The following is a 17,162-nucleotide window of genomic DNA, read 5'->3' as shown; positions in this document are numbered from 1 at the left end:
AAGATGGAAGATAATAAAACACATAAAGAAGGTGACAGAAAGAGAAGTGACTGATAAAAGACAATAGGAATACCATAAAAAAGGATTCAAATCCTTACTGTGTAGTCAAAGAAAAATAAGATATGGGACAAATAGATAAAAGCAATAAACAGGAATTAAAGAAAAACAAGGCAAGATAAATGAGTAACAGGAACATGAAAGATGTGGAGACAGACTAAAAATGTTTTCACAAAGTCTGAATAAAAGTTAGTGTTGTTTTCATGTTGCCATTTTGGAAGTGGACTGAACACTGATACACTTCGTAGACCCTGTGGCCATGATCTACATTAGTGGGTCTCAAGTGGTCTGGCCTTGAGTCCAGCGTTTAACAATGGTCAACAAGTCCTGACCCACTAATATAGAATCCAAACTAGGCAAACACATGTCTCAAAAATAGTTCAGAGTCTATTCTTGTTCATGTTCAAAGCCATTGTGAGCTTTTATAAAAATAAATAAAAATAAGTAAGGCTTCCAAAAATGGGTTTGATATCTTAGTTCTGATGTTCCTCTCAGATGAGTTTTAGTCCCTTTTATTTACTAGTGTTTATAAATCCATATTGACCCTTAAAGACCTGAATATCCACCAATGACCAAAACTATCTACTGATGAAAAATATTTAGCTTTAGACTCATTAATTCTATAAATACATGTAAATAATTCATGTAAAATGCACTTTGTCATCTCTTCATGGTCATCAGATATGACCCATTTGGACATTCAGCGGCTCCGTAGTGAATTTTCTTCTGCCTAAGCTAATCATTTACACATGTGCATTACGACTTACAGACCACAGTGGATCTAAAAATGCAACAAAAATTTAGTAACAGGCAAAATACTGTTAAAATTGTACTTATTTTTCTTAAAATATTTCATGTTGTTCACATTTGTTCCGGTTATTCACATTTTTTGTGGGGGACAGTTTGTAAATGTAAACATTTTCACGTAGTTTCACTTTTTTCCACTAAAACAAAGTAAAGCATTTGGAGTTGTCATTATGCATATGTTATTGAAGTGGCTATTGCCACAGTACTGTGGGACTACTTTTTCTAGTTGTCTGTTACCACAGAGCCAATCAGTGCCCTTGTTCTATCCTGTGTGGACTGGTTAACCTGTCACCCTGCTGACACACTACTGTAGCAATAAGCATCACACATGCCATGGGCCTATCTGGGTACAAAAAAGGCTAGGGTACCTGTTATCAGAACCTGGTTTGAGCACCTATTCACACTTTCAGTTTCAGCATGCAGGCAAACAACATGAAATGTTGCGACTGTTTTGCCAGATATGAGGAACTTGCCCAGGTTTTTGATGATTATAAATCAGCCACTGGGACAATGTTCGGAGTGCAGAATTCAGATTATTTGATTGGCTCTGTGGTAATAGACAAACCAACATTTCGTGCCATAGCACTGTGGAAGTAGACATTGCCATATGTTATTATGATAACATTTTACCAGCTGAAGATTGAATCTGTTACATCTGCCAAGGAGGTTATGTTTTTGCTGGCATTGGTTTGTCTGTCTGTCCGTGTACAAGATAACTCAAAAAGTTATGGACAGATTTGGATGAAAATTTCAGGAAATGTTGATACTGGCACAAGGAACAAATTATTAAATTTTGGTGGTGATGGGGGGGGCACTGATCTGCCTTGGCGGAGGTCAGCACTCTCCGAGTGCTTTTCTAGTTTGTAATGTGGTCCCTGAATTAAATTGATTCTGACACTCTTGCTTGTTAACATCTTCAGTGTAATTTTTGTATTTCATAAATTTATCCCATGGGTTGGATTGGACCGTTTGGCTGGTCAGTTTTGGTCCATGGGCCATATGTTTGACACTCCTGTTCTATAATATAAAAACAACAAAAGATTACTGTATGAACACTGTGTATGGAATCACTTGGGTGTGGTGGTGCTGCGTTTACAGCCCAGTTTATCAGTGTGTGAGTATTTCTGCAGCTTTTACATCATGTCAAAGTAGAATAAACCCAAATTCCTCTTTTTTTCCCATTTAATTCATAACCATCACCAGGTTTGGCGTCACCACCTAAGTTTTTAACATCTGTACATGTTCATACTCAGACATTCCCATCACATTAGATTATAAGTATGTGATGTGTTTAAGATGCTATCTTGCTCTGTTTATTTCCGTCACTTTTCCAGTGTCAAGATCATAACAGTGGGAAGAGAAACCTGGAGACTTGGAGAGAAGTCATGGGCTTCAAATGAGAACCAAACATTAGACAGTGATAGAGGCCTGACTCTGACCTTCTCACACTGACAGTGATGGTCTCCAGAGTTTGGATACCTCTAATCTTCCATGACAGTCACACATTAGCACTAATCTCTGCTGACAGGAGACCATACTGAAATAGACTAAACTTCCTGTCTTAACAGTGCCTGGATCTTACAGCCAAGGCCTCTTCACGACTTGGGAAGGTCACGTACCCTGACAGGTCAGCTCTGTTCTTACTGTTATGAGTTATAGTCGTAGTGAAGATGCAAGATACCTAATTTTTCCTGTAATATGTACAGTATGTGATGTTAAACCTAATGCAAGTAGGCAGGGGGGGATACTACTGTACAGACTTTAAATGTTTTTTTTTTTTTGCTTCAGTTCACTGTTTGAGCTTAACCCATAAAGATTCAAACAAACTTCGATCAAAACCATCTACTGATTTAAATGGTTTAATATCTGTTGATCCTCTAATCCTATCAATACATGTAAATAACTGGTGTAAAATACAGTTTATCATTTTTTCATGCTCATCAGAAATTACCCATTTGGATGTTCAGAGGCTCCATAGTTACTGTGGAAACACCATCATCTTCTACCACATTGATCACCAGTAAAACCCATGGAGTTGGATCAATGACAGTGGATGGAGACACTGGGTTTATGTTTGGTTAATGAATGATTTTGCTGAAAAACTCACTTTTTCTTCAGTTTTCTCTGTTTTGATATAATAACCTTTGAATTTACTCTGAGCTTTAATGAGCATCTGCATGAACAGTGAATTACATGTAGGGAAAATACCTGATTTTCACTAAAAAAAAAAAACGCAAAATAAGGAGGGTAATATTACAATAAATGGTGATAAATCACTAAAGAAAGGTTAAATATAGAGAAAAATTCATTAGGGAACTGACACAAAAGTAGCACTGGGTCTATATGGGTTAATAAAATGTTTTTATCCCTCAGACTGACCAGGACATTTGTTAAGAAAGCAACCCAGACAGATTATCTTCAAACGTTAAACAATAAAGTTGATAAATGTGAGGACTGTGCACCAAAGAAAACACTCATGAGTACTGTATTTGATTCATAACTGGAGGAAATTACATCCGTGACTATCTGAGAAGCTATAAGTTCTGGCTAACAGCGGGTACACAGAATCCGTCATCTGCATGGTTTGTTGAGTTACAGCCAAATTAAATGTCAGTCGAGAACTTCAGCTGAACAGGCACTTGGAAAAAGACAAAGACAGATGAGGAACAAGAACAGGAGAGGCCGATGGAGATGGGAACAGAACTCATTTTAGTTCAGGGGACACATTCAGCCCAATATGATCTGAAGTGGGCCAGACCAGTAACATAATAACAGTGAAAAAAGTACAAAGACATTATGAAAGTGTTTAGATCCACAAAGTTTCCGTAAAAATGTGAAAAATACGAACAAGCTGAAATTTCTTAAAGGGCTTATATTTATCTAAACCCACTTTTATTAGTCTTTGGTTCATTTATTTGTGTATTTGGACCCTAATAGCTCATACAGTTTGAATTTGAAGCCTCCAGGTGCTGCAAAACTATCTTTATATAAATTCTGGCAAAAATCCAGTGGATTTCTACAACCTGTTTTCATTCCTGCTTAATTTGTTACGTTTTATAACTAGTTGCATCACGACATTTGCACATATAAGGTCCAGACTTCTGACGACATTTTTACGACATAATCGTTTGTCAGCAGCAGAGGTTGTAGTAAAAACTGAAAATATGTCCAAACTTGGAGCCCATTCCCTAAAATGTTCAGTTGTTGGTTGAACGGGACAGAGCAGCACAGGTAACAACCTGGAGGGGGCGGGGCCTGAAGTGGCTCATGTGCATTTAAAGGGCCAGCACTCCAAACCACCATTCTGGTGTCATTACTCAGAAATAGGGTTGAAGATGGACCTGTGGAGTTGAATGAATGAAGAATTCAGACCCAAGCAGAGCATTTACAGTTTATGAAGACCACAGGGAAATGTTGGAAAAGACATAATTCCATTTTTTAAAAAAAAAAAGCAAAATATCACTCCTTTAAGAAAAATAAGTGCAATTTTAATAATATTCTGCCTCAGTTTATCATTTACACATGTCCATTACAACTACAGATCACAGTGGATCTATAAATACACAAAACATTTAATAACAGGCAGAATATTGATAAGATTACAGTTACTTCTCATAAGACATTTCAGGCTCTTCATATTTGCTCAGGTTAGTCACATTTTTTGTGAAAGGATAGTTTGTAAACATCAACATTTTTATGGAATTTTACTTTGTACACTGAAACAAAGAGAAAACACTGGAGTTGTCATCATTCATAGGTTATTATAATAGTATTTTACTGGTCTAATCCACTTTAGATCATATTGGTCTGTATGTGGCACCTCAACTTAAAATATTTTAACACCTATGATTATTAATATCTTCAGTGTAATTTTTGCATTTTAAAAATTCATCCCACAGGTCAGATTGGACCCTTTGGGGGGCCAGTTTTGGGCCACGGGCCATATTTTTGACACCCATGGAATAGAAACAAACCAAAGAGAGGAACAGTAAAGAGGTCACCCAAAACTTCTGTCCAGGTAACGATAACCAGACGCCAATGTCAGAGTTTGACAGAACGCATGCACTTCCTGTCGTCTCTGTTTTCTCTTTTACACTTCTCCTCTCAATCTGGGTCTCATGTAAAAGTGCTGCCAATGTCCCAGCTGAGGGAGTCTTGTTTTTGTCCTCCAGAACTGCCCGTCACATCGTAATGTAAAGTTTTCCATTTATCATTTTGGCCCAACAGTAGGAGTTCAGTGCTATTCTTCGCCAATAACAGTAAAATCTTTTTAACATCCGCTGCTGCGAGATATAGGGACCTGCAGTTTACATCCAGGCTTTTCCCCTACAGACCTTTTTTTTTTCTCTCTACGATCAGAAAATTACATTTTACTCATGCGTCACTGAACTAAACTGTAAAACATCCCAGCTTCGTGAATGGTGAGGGAAGTCAGCAGTGACACAAAGCAGCGGCGGTTAGCGGTGATTCTTATGGTCTGGCTGCTCTTCACAAACGCATCACTTCATCTAGTTTGGACTCAATGTGGTGAAAAATGCCAGAACCTGACTAATGTTCGTGTCATTGTTTTTCGTCTGAAGAACGCAGAGTTACCTCATCATCGCTTTGATCACTGCACCACTGCTGCTGTGAGGAGACTTTATTAGATTTCATGTATAATTTTGGCCAAATGTCTTTTTTGCTTGTGCAGTTTGTTAAAATACCAGTATGTGTCATGTACTGTAGCTGCAAAGAGCTGAAACAATAACCATTCAGTGTCAACAGCGATTTACAGAATGTTTTAACAGAGGTATCGAGCTCCACATCCATTAATAAGACATTTGGGGTGTGTGCGTTCGCCTCAAAAACAATGTAGAAAACACATGTCAGTGGTTAAAGTACAGTAAGAAGAAGTACTCACTTGACTTCAGGGCTGATGAGGTGACTTCAATCTCTCCTCCTGCGATTGGCTGGAAGGCGGAGAGCTCGGATTGGTAGACGTCAGGGCTAGGGGCGAGGCTTGTGTTAGCCACGCCCCTCTGCTGGGCCTCCTGCTCCTCATACACCGCCATCAGCTGAAAAAAAAAAAAAAAAACAAAGCATTATTTTCAGCAATTAACTTGTAAATCTTCTCATAGTTGCCCCAGTTTTTTTCAATTAAGTAATTGCTGCTTTCACTCGAGGTTTTAACAAACAGCTCAGCAAAATTCAGAGGCAGTGGAGGCAAAGGTGCTAACGGATTAAGGTCTGCTTTAGACAGACTCAGACTCAGCTTTATTGTCATTCAGTCCTTTTTATTGTCAATTCAATGCCTTTTTGCCTTTTTGTCAACTGTCTTTCTTGTCACCTGCCAAGGGACTACAGATGGAAATTAGCACTGGTGCTACAATCTGTCATATTTAAAGCTGCATTTGTTGTAGATGTTTATTAATATTCACTGTCCCTAATAAATAAATAAATAAACAAATAAATAAATAAAATCAATAGTATACGATAGAACGAAATATAGTTACCCAGGTCTCGGTGTTTGTAGTGTGAGAAAAGGTAAACGGTTCAAATGTAAAATAAAATATATAAAAGCTAAATAGAATAGAATAAAAACTACAATAAAACACACAAAAAAACAATACAATAACTAAATCATAACGAAAATATGTTTCAAAACTGTTTCAGCTCTTTGTGTCTACAGAACATGACACAACTAAAATAACTAACCTAACTCTGAAAAAAACACAAATATATGATGAATATACACCAACAGGAGCTTCAGAACACACTCAGACAAATTACATAAAACATTTTTGGGCCTTTTCAACCTAAATGACTGAAACTTCACATCATCCCACGGACCAGGTTTGCTTTGATCATAACTTTAACATGACATTGTGCGTCGTTCCTTTGCTTCATTACCTTGTGGATGAGGACGCTATAGAGGACATCCAAGGAGCCCAGCATTCCTGTGACAGTGTGTGTCTAATTCTTAACAGTTGCCTCCATTCGTGTGTCTCCTCTGCATGTGTGTGCAGCTCCCTGTTAGCTCCAACTGTGTTATATAGTGTGAATCCCTGTCCATTGAGTATTGCACTGAGTCTGCGTTTAGCCTAACATAGCACAGAGCTTGTCAACACAGTGTTCTAGGGGCCTCTATGTATGAGCTGAATAGACCTGTATGTGTGCATATGTCTATGTGTGTGTGTGACTCGTCTATAGTGGCCAAGAGTAAAGAAAGGGGACTTTGCCAGTAAAGCCAGAGGCTTCCTGCTAAACCGAAACCCACAAGGATGCAACGTATTCTCTGTCCCACAGAGAGCGTCCACATGAGCATACAGACACACACTGATATCATATGGGTCCCAGTGAGACCTGTTGGCTTTGGGTCGAGGAGATTAAGTCACACTACCTAATGCTAAGTCGCAAAAAGGGTTTACATTGGCCGGTGTGTGCACTTTTTAGACAGATTAAAATGTCAACAGCCAAGATGTCAGATCCAAAATATAACAGATAAATCCATTAGTAACATGTTAAACACCATAATGTTGTGTAAGCCATAAAATATACTGCCAAGACAACTTAAATATAAGTTTATCGTGCAAAGCTCTGCAAACATGAAAGTTTTATTACTTTTTTGAAATAAAAGCTGCAGTGCTTTTTGTGAACATTGAGCAAAGATTCCTTTCAGCCTATTGTAACACAACTAGTATCGATTAATCTGTCAAATCTATGATCATGAACTGAAGAAGCCTCTTGGATGACAGACAAGATGTTTTCAAAAGAGCTAAACTAGTCCAGTTGAACCGAAAAGGACTACCTCGACGAACAATGACCTGGGCAAATGAGAACCTACACAGACATCTCTATGTTCATGAGTTTCGTCTGTAAAATGTCAGAAAATGTTGTGAAAGTGCCTGACATGACGCCCTCAAATTACTGTTTGGTCACAAAGATACACAGTTTATTGTCATGGAGAAACCAGAAAATATCTACACTGAATCAGAGAAAAATGACAAAATATCAAAATATATCAATTAATCTGGCAAATAAATATTGTTTTTTGTTCATTTTTTGTCAACCTGTAGTATGTTGCACAGTAAACATTAGGCATTCTTTAATGACTGTACTGGATCTAAATTGTTTACGTGTCTTTGCTTCCATTACGAATATGTTATGTACTTTCTGCTGTAACATAATACTCATGTATGAGCTTTCATCTCTGCTGGACAGAGCTGCATTTCCTTCCCAGAGAGCAGAATCGAGTCCTTCAATATCACACCTTTCTCGCCCTCTCCCTTTTCCATATCTCACCAACTTTTCAGTCCGACCATTGCTTCCCAGTTCCTCGCACATTCATGTTCTGTCACACTCCTCTCTTCCATCTGTCTAACACACATATTTCTCATTGACTCGCTCCATCTTTGTTCTTGTTACACTGACAAACTGACTTTTATTTTGCTCTTTCCTTTCAACTTGCTTGTTAACATAGCCTCCCTGTTGTATTAGCTCTTTTTAATCAGTCCCTAATCTACCATTAATTCATGATAACTCTTGAATGTATCACAAAAAAAAGGCAGAAAATAGAAAAAAAATGGACAGGGGATCATTTTAAGTACAGTAAATCTGTGTTTCAAAGAGTGTTATGTAGACCAACAGCTTCCATGAGCGTGCATACAGAGAGAAGAACATCAGAAAGGATGTCAGGATGAAAAATCGAGAGGACAAATTCAACGTAGCCTCGCTCAGTCTCTTGAAAAGACAGCCAGACAAGAGGAGATGACTTCGACTCACTTCTTTCGACAAAAGACTCAAAGACCTGCCAAACAAAATGACACCGCAGACCGAGCATGAGTGGGAGAGAGGGGTAGAAAAGGCAGAAAGGTGAAACTGCAGAGAGTGGGGAAGAAAAAAAAAAAACGAAAAATGGCCACGGAGAGTGTGAGAGACTAGCTCAGAGAGAATTATAATGATAATAATGAAGGGGGCTGACAGATGTGCTCTACTGGAAAAAAGCTTTGGGATGTCAAGAGAGCCGAGCAAAAAAGAAAAACCTGAAACTTGAAGTTGTCTCCGAGTGTCACCGTGTCAAGCGCTCCTGCAGTAATGTGTCCATTTTCAGCCGAATGAAACGTTACTTTCTGCCTATTTCCTCAGTTCCTCTTAGGCAATTTTGTCAATATGTGCCTGAGAATTAGACGAGGGATATGGCTCTCTGTTTCAGTTTTCACACAGAGATCACAGTAGATTCTGGATGAGTGAGTGCATGCTTTTGAAAATGCTTGCCTACTTTTTAGTGACGTAATATTACCTTATGCAAGCTTTGGTATTTAAAGTTCACACAGCTTGGTGCAAATCTAGGAAACTCACTAAGAAGTTGTGTAGTTTTAGAGCAAAAACAGGCAAAAACAAATACCAGGGCTTAAGAAAGTAGTGGAAATGGGATTGTCTACTAAGTATTTATTTGCAAGAGCATAAAGAAATACTAGTTCAGTCTAAGCGCTAATTTTCTGGCATTATTGGGCAAAAAAATCCATATTCAACGTTCATTATGTATGACGGATAGTTAAAATTACTCAGTACTGATAATATTCCATCAGTCGTGATTCTGCTGTTCTTCTCATAAGCCCCTTTAACACATCCCTTCTGTTCCAGGAATATTTCATCTTCATTCTGAAACGACGTCTGTGTAAATGAAATGGTGGGATCATTTGGTCACACCTTTAGCGCAGCTCTGTAACGCCTCTGAAGGCAGTAACAGAGCCGTGGTAAAGGTGGAATCAGGATTCCGGAACGCTATGGAAAAGGAACACCTCTCATTCTGTAACCAGGTGACGTTTTGATGACGTGTGACCCCCCACGCTGGGGGGATTTGAAAATGAGCGAAGGCCGTGCACAATAAACAAACATATCAACATGACCAGAAAGATGTGGAACTGGGGAGATGCCGAGATCTGCCAGCCATTGTCACTTCGGGCAGAGGACTCTATCCATGCTAACATTTGTGGAACGGTGAAAAAAGGGCCGACTCTAGAGAGGTTAGCTAATGCTAACACTACGCTTGGAGTAATTCCGAGGCACAAGTTAAATGTCACACTATACCCTGCGCACTACACACCACCCCTTTGATTCCAGAACGCAGGTCCACTGTGTAAAAGTGCAGCCTCTCTCACCTTTGTTACTCCTTTGGCTTGGCTGTGGAAATCGGTCAATGGTGGAAAAAAGCAGCTATAGACTATCTGTTGGCTCAAGGACGACAAATTTAAGGCTTTTTGAGACCTTATTCAGGTGCACTTTGATTAAATTCAATAACTTACATTCACAAAAATACCAAAAAGTCACTCTTAACTAATCTTAACCATATTACAAAAGATTATCCAATCAGTGACTGAGGTTTCTGATGCCTATTAATGTTCAGGCTCCCCCTCAAATGTGCCTCCGTCACCTATGAACAATTTTTTGTAGGTCTGTTCATTTGGTTAAAATGCAAATTTGGCAACATCTTTACAAAGCTTTCCAAAGAAAATACATCAATCCTATTAAATGTGTCTGTTTAAATTGACACATTTAAGATTAATAATTACGATTCTTGAGGATAATTAAAACCTCAATTTTGGATAAATTTAAGGCCTGGTGATCTGTAGACATCCAGTATTCAGAAGCAACACTGCAGCTTCCATAACTGTGATGCTTTGGCTTCACTTTTCTACTTTGGCAAGAATAAGTATCATATCATCTATCCTTATATTCAGTCTCCAGAAGGAAGGTATATACGTTGAGAGTCTGGCCATTTTCCAGCTCTTGCAGCACAACTAAAGCAAAATTAAATTTTAATCCGAGGGAGTTTTAGAGGGAACAGTAAGTCAGGTGTCTTTATCCTCTAGCGGCCAACAAACCACACCTACACATATGGCTAAAAACACAAGCAAACTGTACTTCCTCATTATCATTCACAGCACTAGAGAGCTGTATCATAAAAGCAGCAACACAGTGAACCATACTCAACATGTTCTAGTACCAGTGGTCATGAAGTCCAGCCACATAATGCTAGTGTTTGAGTTGTTGCCAAGTTGCCTCATGTTTTATCTTCTATGTAAATTTAGTACTATCTTCTCAGAATCGCACACTCCTTCCTGAATCTAACCTCCCGATCAGCTGTCCTGTCAACAACCCTGACAGACCCAAAGATAAAGATGCTGGAAAACTTGTGTTTTATTGTTTTCTTCTTGTTTCTGTTTTAGCTTACTGTCACAACACACATTTTACTTTGATCGCACCACTGACACCCTCATGTTAAAATGCCTTCATCTATTTGTTAGATTGAGTACCTGCGCTCAAGCCTGCATTTGCACAAAGACTAAAGCCTTAATTTGGCTTCATTTGGAGAAAAGTAAAATATTTTTTCTGTGGCTTCATTTATTTTCCTCAGATTTATAGTCCTTGAGGAGCACAATGAGCTGAAATTCCTCTTTAACTATGGAAAATAAAGGCTAAAATACTCCACATACTAGAAATGACATAAACTGGGATTCCCTATACCTCTGACTCATGAATATAACCTTTTTATTTTGCAGTTAACACCATAAATAATCAGAAATTACCTGTAGCTAGAATGCTGAGATGCCTTTTGACTGCTGACTGCACAGTATTGTGTATGTGCGTGTCTGTATTTGCTCTGGGGTTCCTACCATGCTTTTATTAAAATTAAGAGTAGATGGAATTGAGAAAGCTGAATCAATAGCAGCCTGGGATCTAAGTGCATAACATGGCATTAGTGCACACACCTACGTTAACATTTTTCCACATCATACCTTGATTAATCGGGTCGATTAGGCAGTGATCGATTTGTTTGGAGTGGATCAATAAAACACTACAATCAAGCAAATGCATATGTGTGTATAGTTTGAAAGTGTCGTCTTATAGCTTATTTTCATTCACTGGTTCTGAATGTGATGCATTACAGCAGGGGGGTCAAACTCATTTTAGTTCAGGGACCAAAATACAGCTCAATATGATCTTAAATGGGCCGGACCAGTAAAAATAAAACAGTGAAAATGTAAAATTACAGTATAAAATTGTTTACATCCGCAAAGTATCCGATTAAAAATGTGAATAACATGAACAACCACAAACAACCTGAAATTGTGCAAGTTTAACGATATTCTGCCTCAGTCTATCATTTCCATATTTACTTTTTTACACTAAAACAAAGAGAAAAATTTGGAGTTTCCAATAAATATTGGTTATTATAATATTAATTTACTGGTTAAACCCGATTAAGATGGAATTGGGCTGTATATGGCCCCTGAAGTAAAATGATTTTGACACCTTTGATTGTTAATATCTTAAGTATAATTTTTACATTTCACAAAGTCATCCCATGGGCCGGATTGGACCCTTTGGCAGGCCCGTTTTGGCCCATGAGCCGTATGTTTGACATCCCTACATTAGAGGATTTAGGGAAGATAAGACATCATTCTTTAGTTCTTTCTTTTTGCTTTGTATATGTGTAACATCTGCTTTATTAACTTCACATGAGCTAAAAACAGGGAATTACTACAATTTAATTTAATTTGATCAGAACATCAGGTACAAAAAAACTAAAAAGAAGTGATGCTTCCTCAGGTACAAAATCCTCCTCGTGAGAAAAACAGAAGTGAGGTTTGATTACTCACAGACACACAATCACACTCAGACCCACACACAAAGTGACAGTGGATAGACTGACAGCACCACCTAGCCCCGCAAAACAGAAACTGCATCTGAGGTGCAACTTGGGATTCACCGGCAAAACCAACACCCTACCTCTGACCCAAAATAAAGAAGTAAGAAGTGTCACACAGATCTGTTATTACTCATCTGCACACCTGCCTGTCAGCTGAAAAGAGGAAACTCAATGAAAAGCAAAGACAAAGTTTTAAGCTCCACCCTGTCTAGATTTATTGTGTTTATAGACTACATTGTGAGGGACTTCATACGTGCATGTCGTCATCCTCTTCCCTACTCTACTGATATCAGGCCAAACTGAAAAAGTATGGACTTTCTGCCTTGTGACATAATTCTGATTGCGCTCTTTGTGGTGCACCTATAAAAGAAATCAGTGCAGGTTCTCTAATGTGACACGATAAGGTCATCTGCACAGGCATAAAAGCACCGGACTCGGTTAGCTCATGCTGTGAAGTAGTTTTTAAAAGCCTTGCACATATATTCGTGATGCCCATAAAATAATTGTGTGAATCACAAAGAGAATTTGAATGAACCCTGAGGCGGGTCAGCTTTTCTAGGCTACATATCAGCAGATATTCCTGCTTAGCCCTGTTTTACCCTCTGGCTTCGTTCTTCCTCCTCTCCTTTTTTGCTTCCTCTCATTCACCTTGTCTCTTTTCACTTATTTCCCCATCCTCCTAGTTACTCGTCTTCTGCTTTCCCCGCTTAATTTCGCCTCTGATAACCTCCTGTGCACCCTCTCTCCTCAGCTGTCCCTCCCATCTGAGTTACCGTGGTTCCCTACAAATCAGCTAATGTAAATCATCATGTTCCGGCACTTTGTTCTATCGGATACACCCACGAAGCAACAAAGAGTTTATCGATTAATGCATGAATCTGATACACTTGAACTCACTCTCTCAGTCTGAATCGTGTTAATGCTACAGTTTTATTTCTTTTTGTTTAACCGTCCCTATTTGTCTCACCCAGTATCTCATTCTGTTGGAGTCTCTATGCTCATAAAATCAACATATCACTCACAAAAAGAGGCAAGTGGCGAAGAGATTCACACTCAAACGTCTCTGAGTGTGACCTCTCTGCTGTAATCAATCCACTGCCACGGTAATCAATAATCAGGAAAGTGTTGCCTCCGTATTGAGAATATGGATGAATGAAATTTACCAGCTCAGCAGTCTGTGTGTGTTTGTGTGTACGTCTTCGTCGACCCTGTATTGATTCCCGGTCCCCTTCACCTCTCAGTAAAGCACAAGAAATCCAGACAAGACAGACTAAAAGATGAATGGAAGACATAAAGACTATGAGGAAAGAGACGGACAAGAGAGCGAGTGAGAAAAAGACAAAGAAAGTGAGACATTATCAAAGACACAAAGGCAGTAGAGCAGCATTAAAATGCATTCAGAACGACATTATGCAGCCGTACAATCCAAAGATAAAGAAGCAAATAGAAGCAGCCTACATCAGTACCAGCAGTGCAACTGTTCAGTGACTTTGTGAACTTCAGACAGAACTTCAGGATCTGTCACAGAGCCAACATATAATGATGACTTCTGCTTCCTCACTCATGCAGATGGCGTTTTTGTGCATCCATACCACGTGTGTGTATGTGCATGAATGTTTACGTACATATACAGTAGATGAACTTGTGCACGAGGATGGAAATCTGCATGTAAGTTGGTGCGTATTAACAATCTCCGACGGACTCCCGGAGGCTGTTTGTACACCACACTTGGCCATATGGAACAGCATTATGGAGACACACAGTGGCACAGATGGACACATTCTGTGCAGGCCATATTCTCAATGATCCACCAGTAGTGATTTTAATAACACACAACAGCGCTATTAACCAGGAGAAAGGGCATAAGCTCCGCCCACTGGGAAGAAAATGGGTAATTGTGCACAAATACTGTAAATTTGTCAAAGTTGATAAATAGATAATACTGAGGAAGCAGTTACTGTGTGTTGCCTGTTTGTTCCTTGCAAATGCTTGCGTTGTTGGCCCCAAACTGACTTCTGATGAAAATTGTGTTTTGGAGGCAAAGAAATCAGGCTGGGGAGGACTGAAGCTCAATGGACCGTTCCATATCCATTTGTTTCCAGTCAGAATCATTTCAGTGTAACACAAAACACTGGTTTAGCTGATAGCAGAAGTTTCATTCATATAAAACCAAGTTAAGATCAGAAAACAGCACAGCTATGACAGTATTCGTAATCATCTCTTCATGTTGCAAACTTTATTTTTACTCTTCTTTGTCTAATTCAGTGAGTTTAAGTGGCAGAGAAATAATACTTGCACAGTTGGATCTGCTTAGTGTTAGCTTAGCGCTGCAAAGTTTGTCCCATTGGTCTGTTGTTTTTTGGAATTACTCATGACGCTGGTCTCAGACTGTTCTCTTGTTTTAGATATTTGCCTGTTGTATACTTGTTTGAGTTATGTTCTGTTTTCTGAAAATCAGTTTTCTACACCTTTTAGCTGATGTTCTTCTGGTTACGTGGATGTATAGCATGTGTATATATAGGTACAGATACAGATACAGATGCAGATGAACTACTTTGATACCCAAGAAATTCAGTTTCTTAGCTCAGTAGTGCTTTTTATATTGCTAAAAGCATTGCGTAGCATTACCATGGCAGCACAGATGGAACAAGGTTTAGAAGATTAAGTTTTTTGGAGACAAAGAAGAAATTAGACTGGAGAGATTTGAAACACGATGGATCATTGTGCATTCATGACTTATAGTAACAATAAAATGGTACAAAATACATGCACAACTTACGTCACCATGAATTCTTCCTTTAAAATGATTTACAGTGCCAAAGTAAGTATACAATATATCTATGAATTCTGTTTTCTACAGGTCAGTTGGGATCTTTGGGTTCAAAGTTTCACGAGTTGTCATCACTTTGATTTTATATTTAAGTTGTGGTGATCATACTGGTCTAAAATGAGGTGAGTGTTAGCGTTCTCATAAGAAGCTCATGGAAAAACTCATGCAACACCTGACGTTTACTCAGAGCTGGCAGATAAAACCACTAAGGTGCCATGACAACAAGTAATACATGCTCCTTCCTGGTTCATAATCATATAATCATAACTTTTAATAACCAGTCATTTCACAAGTATATTGTTCACTGTGCAGCTGAAAAAAAAACATGAGTGACAAACTGTTTATAGGTCACGCACAGCTGAAACAAAGGTAATCTTCATTGGGAGGACTTCTAAAGCCTGGTTTATACTTCCATGTCTGGGGTTCATAAATTGGTGTATCCCTAATTGTCAAGTTGGGGAAAGTCAAGTAGTAATAGACAAGTCAGAGCAGCACATAAATCTATAGCACAAAAATGCAATGATAAGTATGTGCATGTAACCTGTACTTTCATGTACTTTAAAGCCACTTTTCTCCTTCTCTGGCCTGATTCTAAACCCTGTTCAGTTTCACTTCCTGCTCTCTATGCTAATAAACACGCTCATCTATAGACTAAAACATGACGCAAGCTTTCATTTCAACTTTAACAGGCTGGCTTTGGAATGTTTCATTGCAAATTTAATTCAGTGTGCAGCTCGAAGTCTACCAGCAGCATTTAAGGTGGAATGTGTTCTTTCCTGATACTCACTGCATGAGTCAACACCGCAAATCAATCAATGCACCTTAAACGTCAATAGAACAACTCTGACTGTTCCATTAGTTTTAGTGGTTCTCTTGCACAATGTACGTTTTTAGTGATGACCGGATCTTCAAGGGCTTAAAATCTGTCCATGAATTTCCACTGGATTATGAGACCAGCTGATATTTGGTTCCTCTCTGGGTGAAAACGTTGCGTGAAAAGACCATGTCAATTTCCTGACATGTTGCTGATTGTAAACTGCATAAAGCCTTTAAGGTTTTTCAACACTTAAAGCAGCATAAAGCTTTAGTCTACAGCTCTGACATTCCCTGATAGCTCATTTATCCAGCCTCCCTCTCCTTCATCCTCTCCTTTCTTTCCACCTTCTTATCTCATTCAGTTTGGCTCTCGACATAACAATGGATGTCTGAGTGGCTTTTGAAGCAGGATTTGCTGTCTGTCAGATCTGATTGATTAGGTTTCACACACATACACACAAACAGTCTCGGAGTTTTATGGTCGTCTTTAAGGATTAACATGTCAAAGCTCAAAGCGGTAATAAGTGTCAGCTGACAGTTAAAACCTGAACACAGAACATATTCATAGACACAAAAATGGAGTAATTTGCTTAATTAGCATGCTGCGAGTACACAATGAGCATTTTTTGGAATCTTAAATCTATATGGCTGGTGACCACAGCTTTAGCCTTTTACTGGTCTATAATCTGAACCGTTCTCTGGGATTAGGGGGTTAATTGTTGAAAGGTCGTCTCCTGACCCTCAGACATCTTATCAGCTTCTGGACTGGGGGAGAACAATCAATCCATCATGTTGCTTGCTCAGCCCATGCACACTTCTTGTTTTTTTCGCTGTTGTTCTTTCTTTTAGGATGTACTTACTCAGGTCTCTTGAGTCACTGCAGAAGCCCAAACCGTAACACTATTTGTTTGATAATTTAAAAAAGTAAAAGTCCATAGCAAATCAGAACTTCTGTTTTCC

General features: G+C 38.8%; 1 protein-coding gene across 4 annotated transcripts in view; it reads right to left on the bottom strand.

The window, feature by feature from the left end:
- LOC115412167 (partitioning defective 3 homolog B-like) overlaps positions 1-17,162 on the bottom strand; it is a 387,150-nt gene that overhangs the window by 323,393 nt on the left and 46,595 nt on the right. For all 4 annotated transcript variants that reach the window (XM_030124503.1, XM_030124504.1, XM_030124506.1 and 1 more), the window contains exon 3: positions 5,765-5,918. In XM_030124503.1, the coding sequence (XP_029980363.1) occupies positions 5,765-5,918 (154 nt within the window). The remainder of the gene's footprint in view (positions 1-5,764; positions 5,919-17,162) is intronic.

The sequence above is a fragment of the Sphaeramia orbicularis genome, chromosome 21 (genome assembly GCF_902148855.1).
Source record: "Sphaeramia orbicularis chromosome 21, fSphaOr1.1, whole genome shotgun sequence".
NCBI lineage: Eukaryota > Metazoa > Chordata > Actinopteri > Kurtiformes > Apogonidae > Sphaeramia > Sphaeramia orbicularis.
The sequence above is the reverse complement of the archived record's forward strand: the minus strand, read 5'-3'. Positions and strand labels throughout refer to the sequence as shown.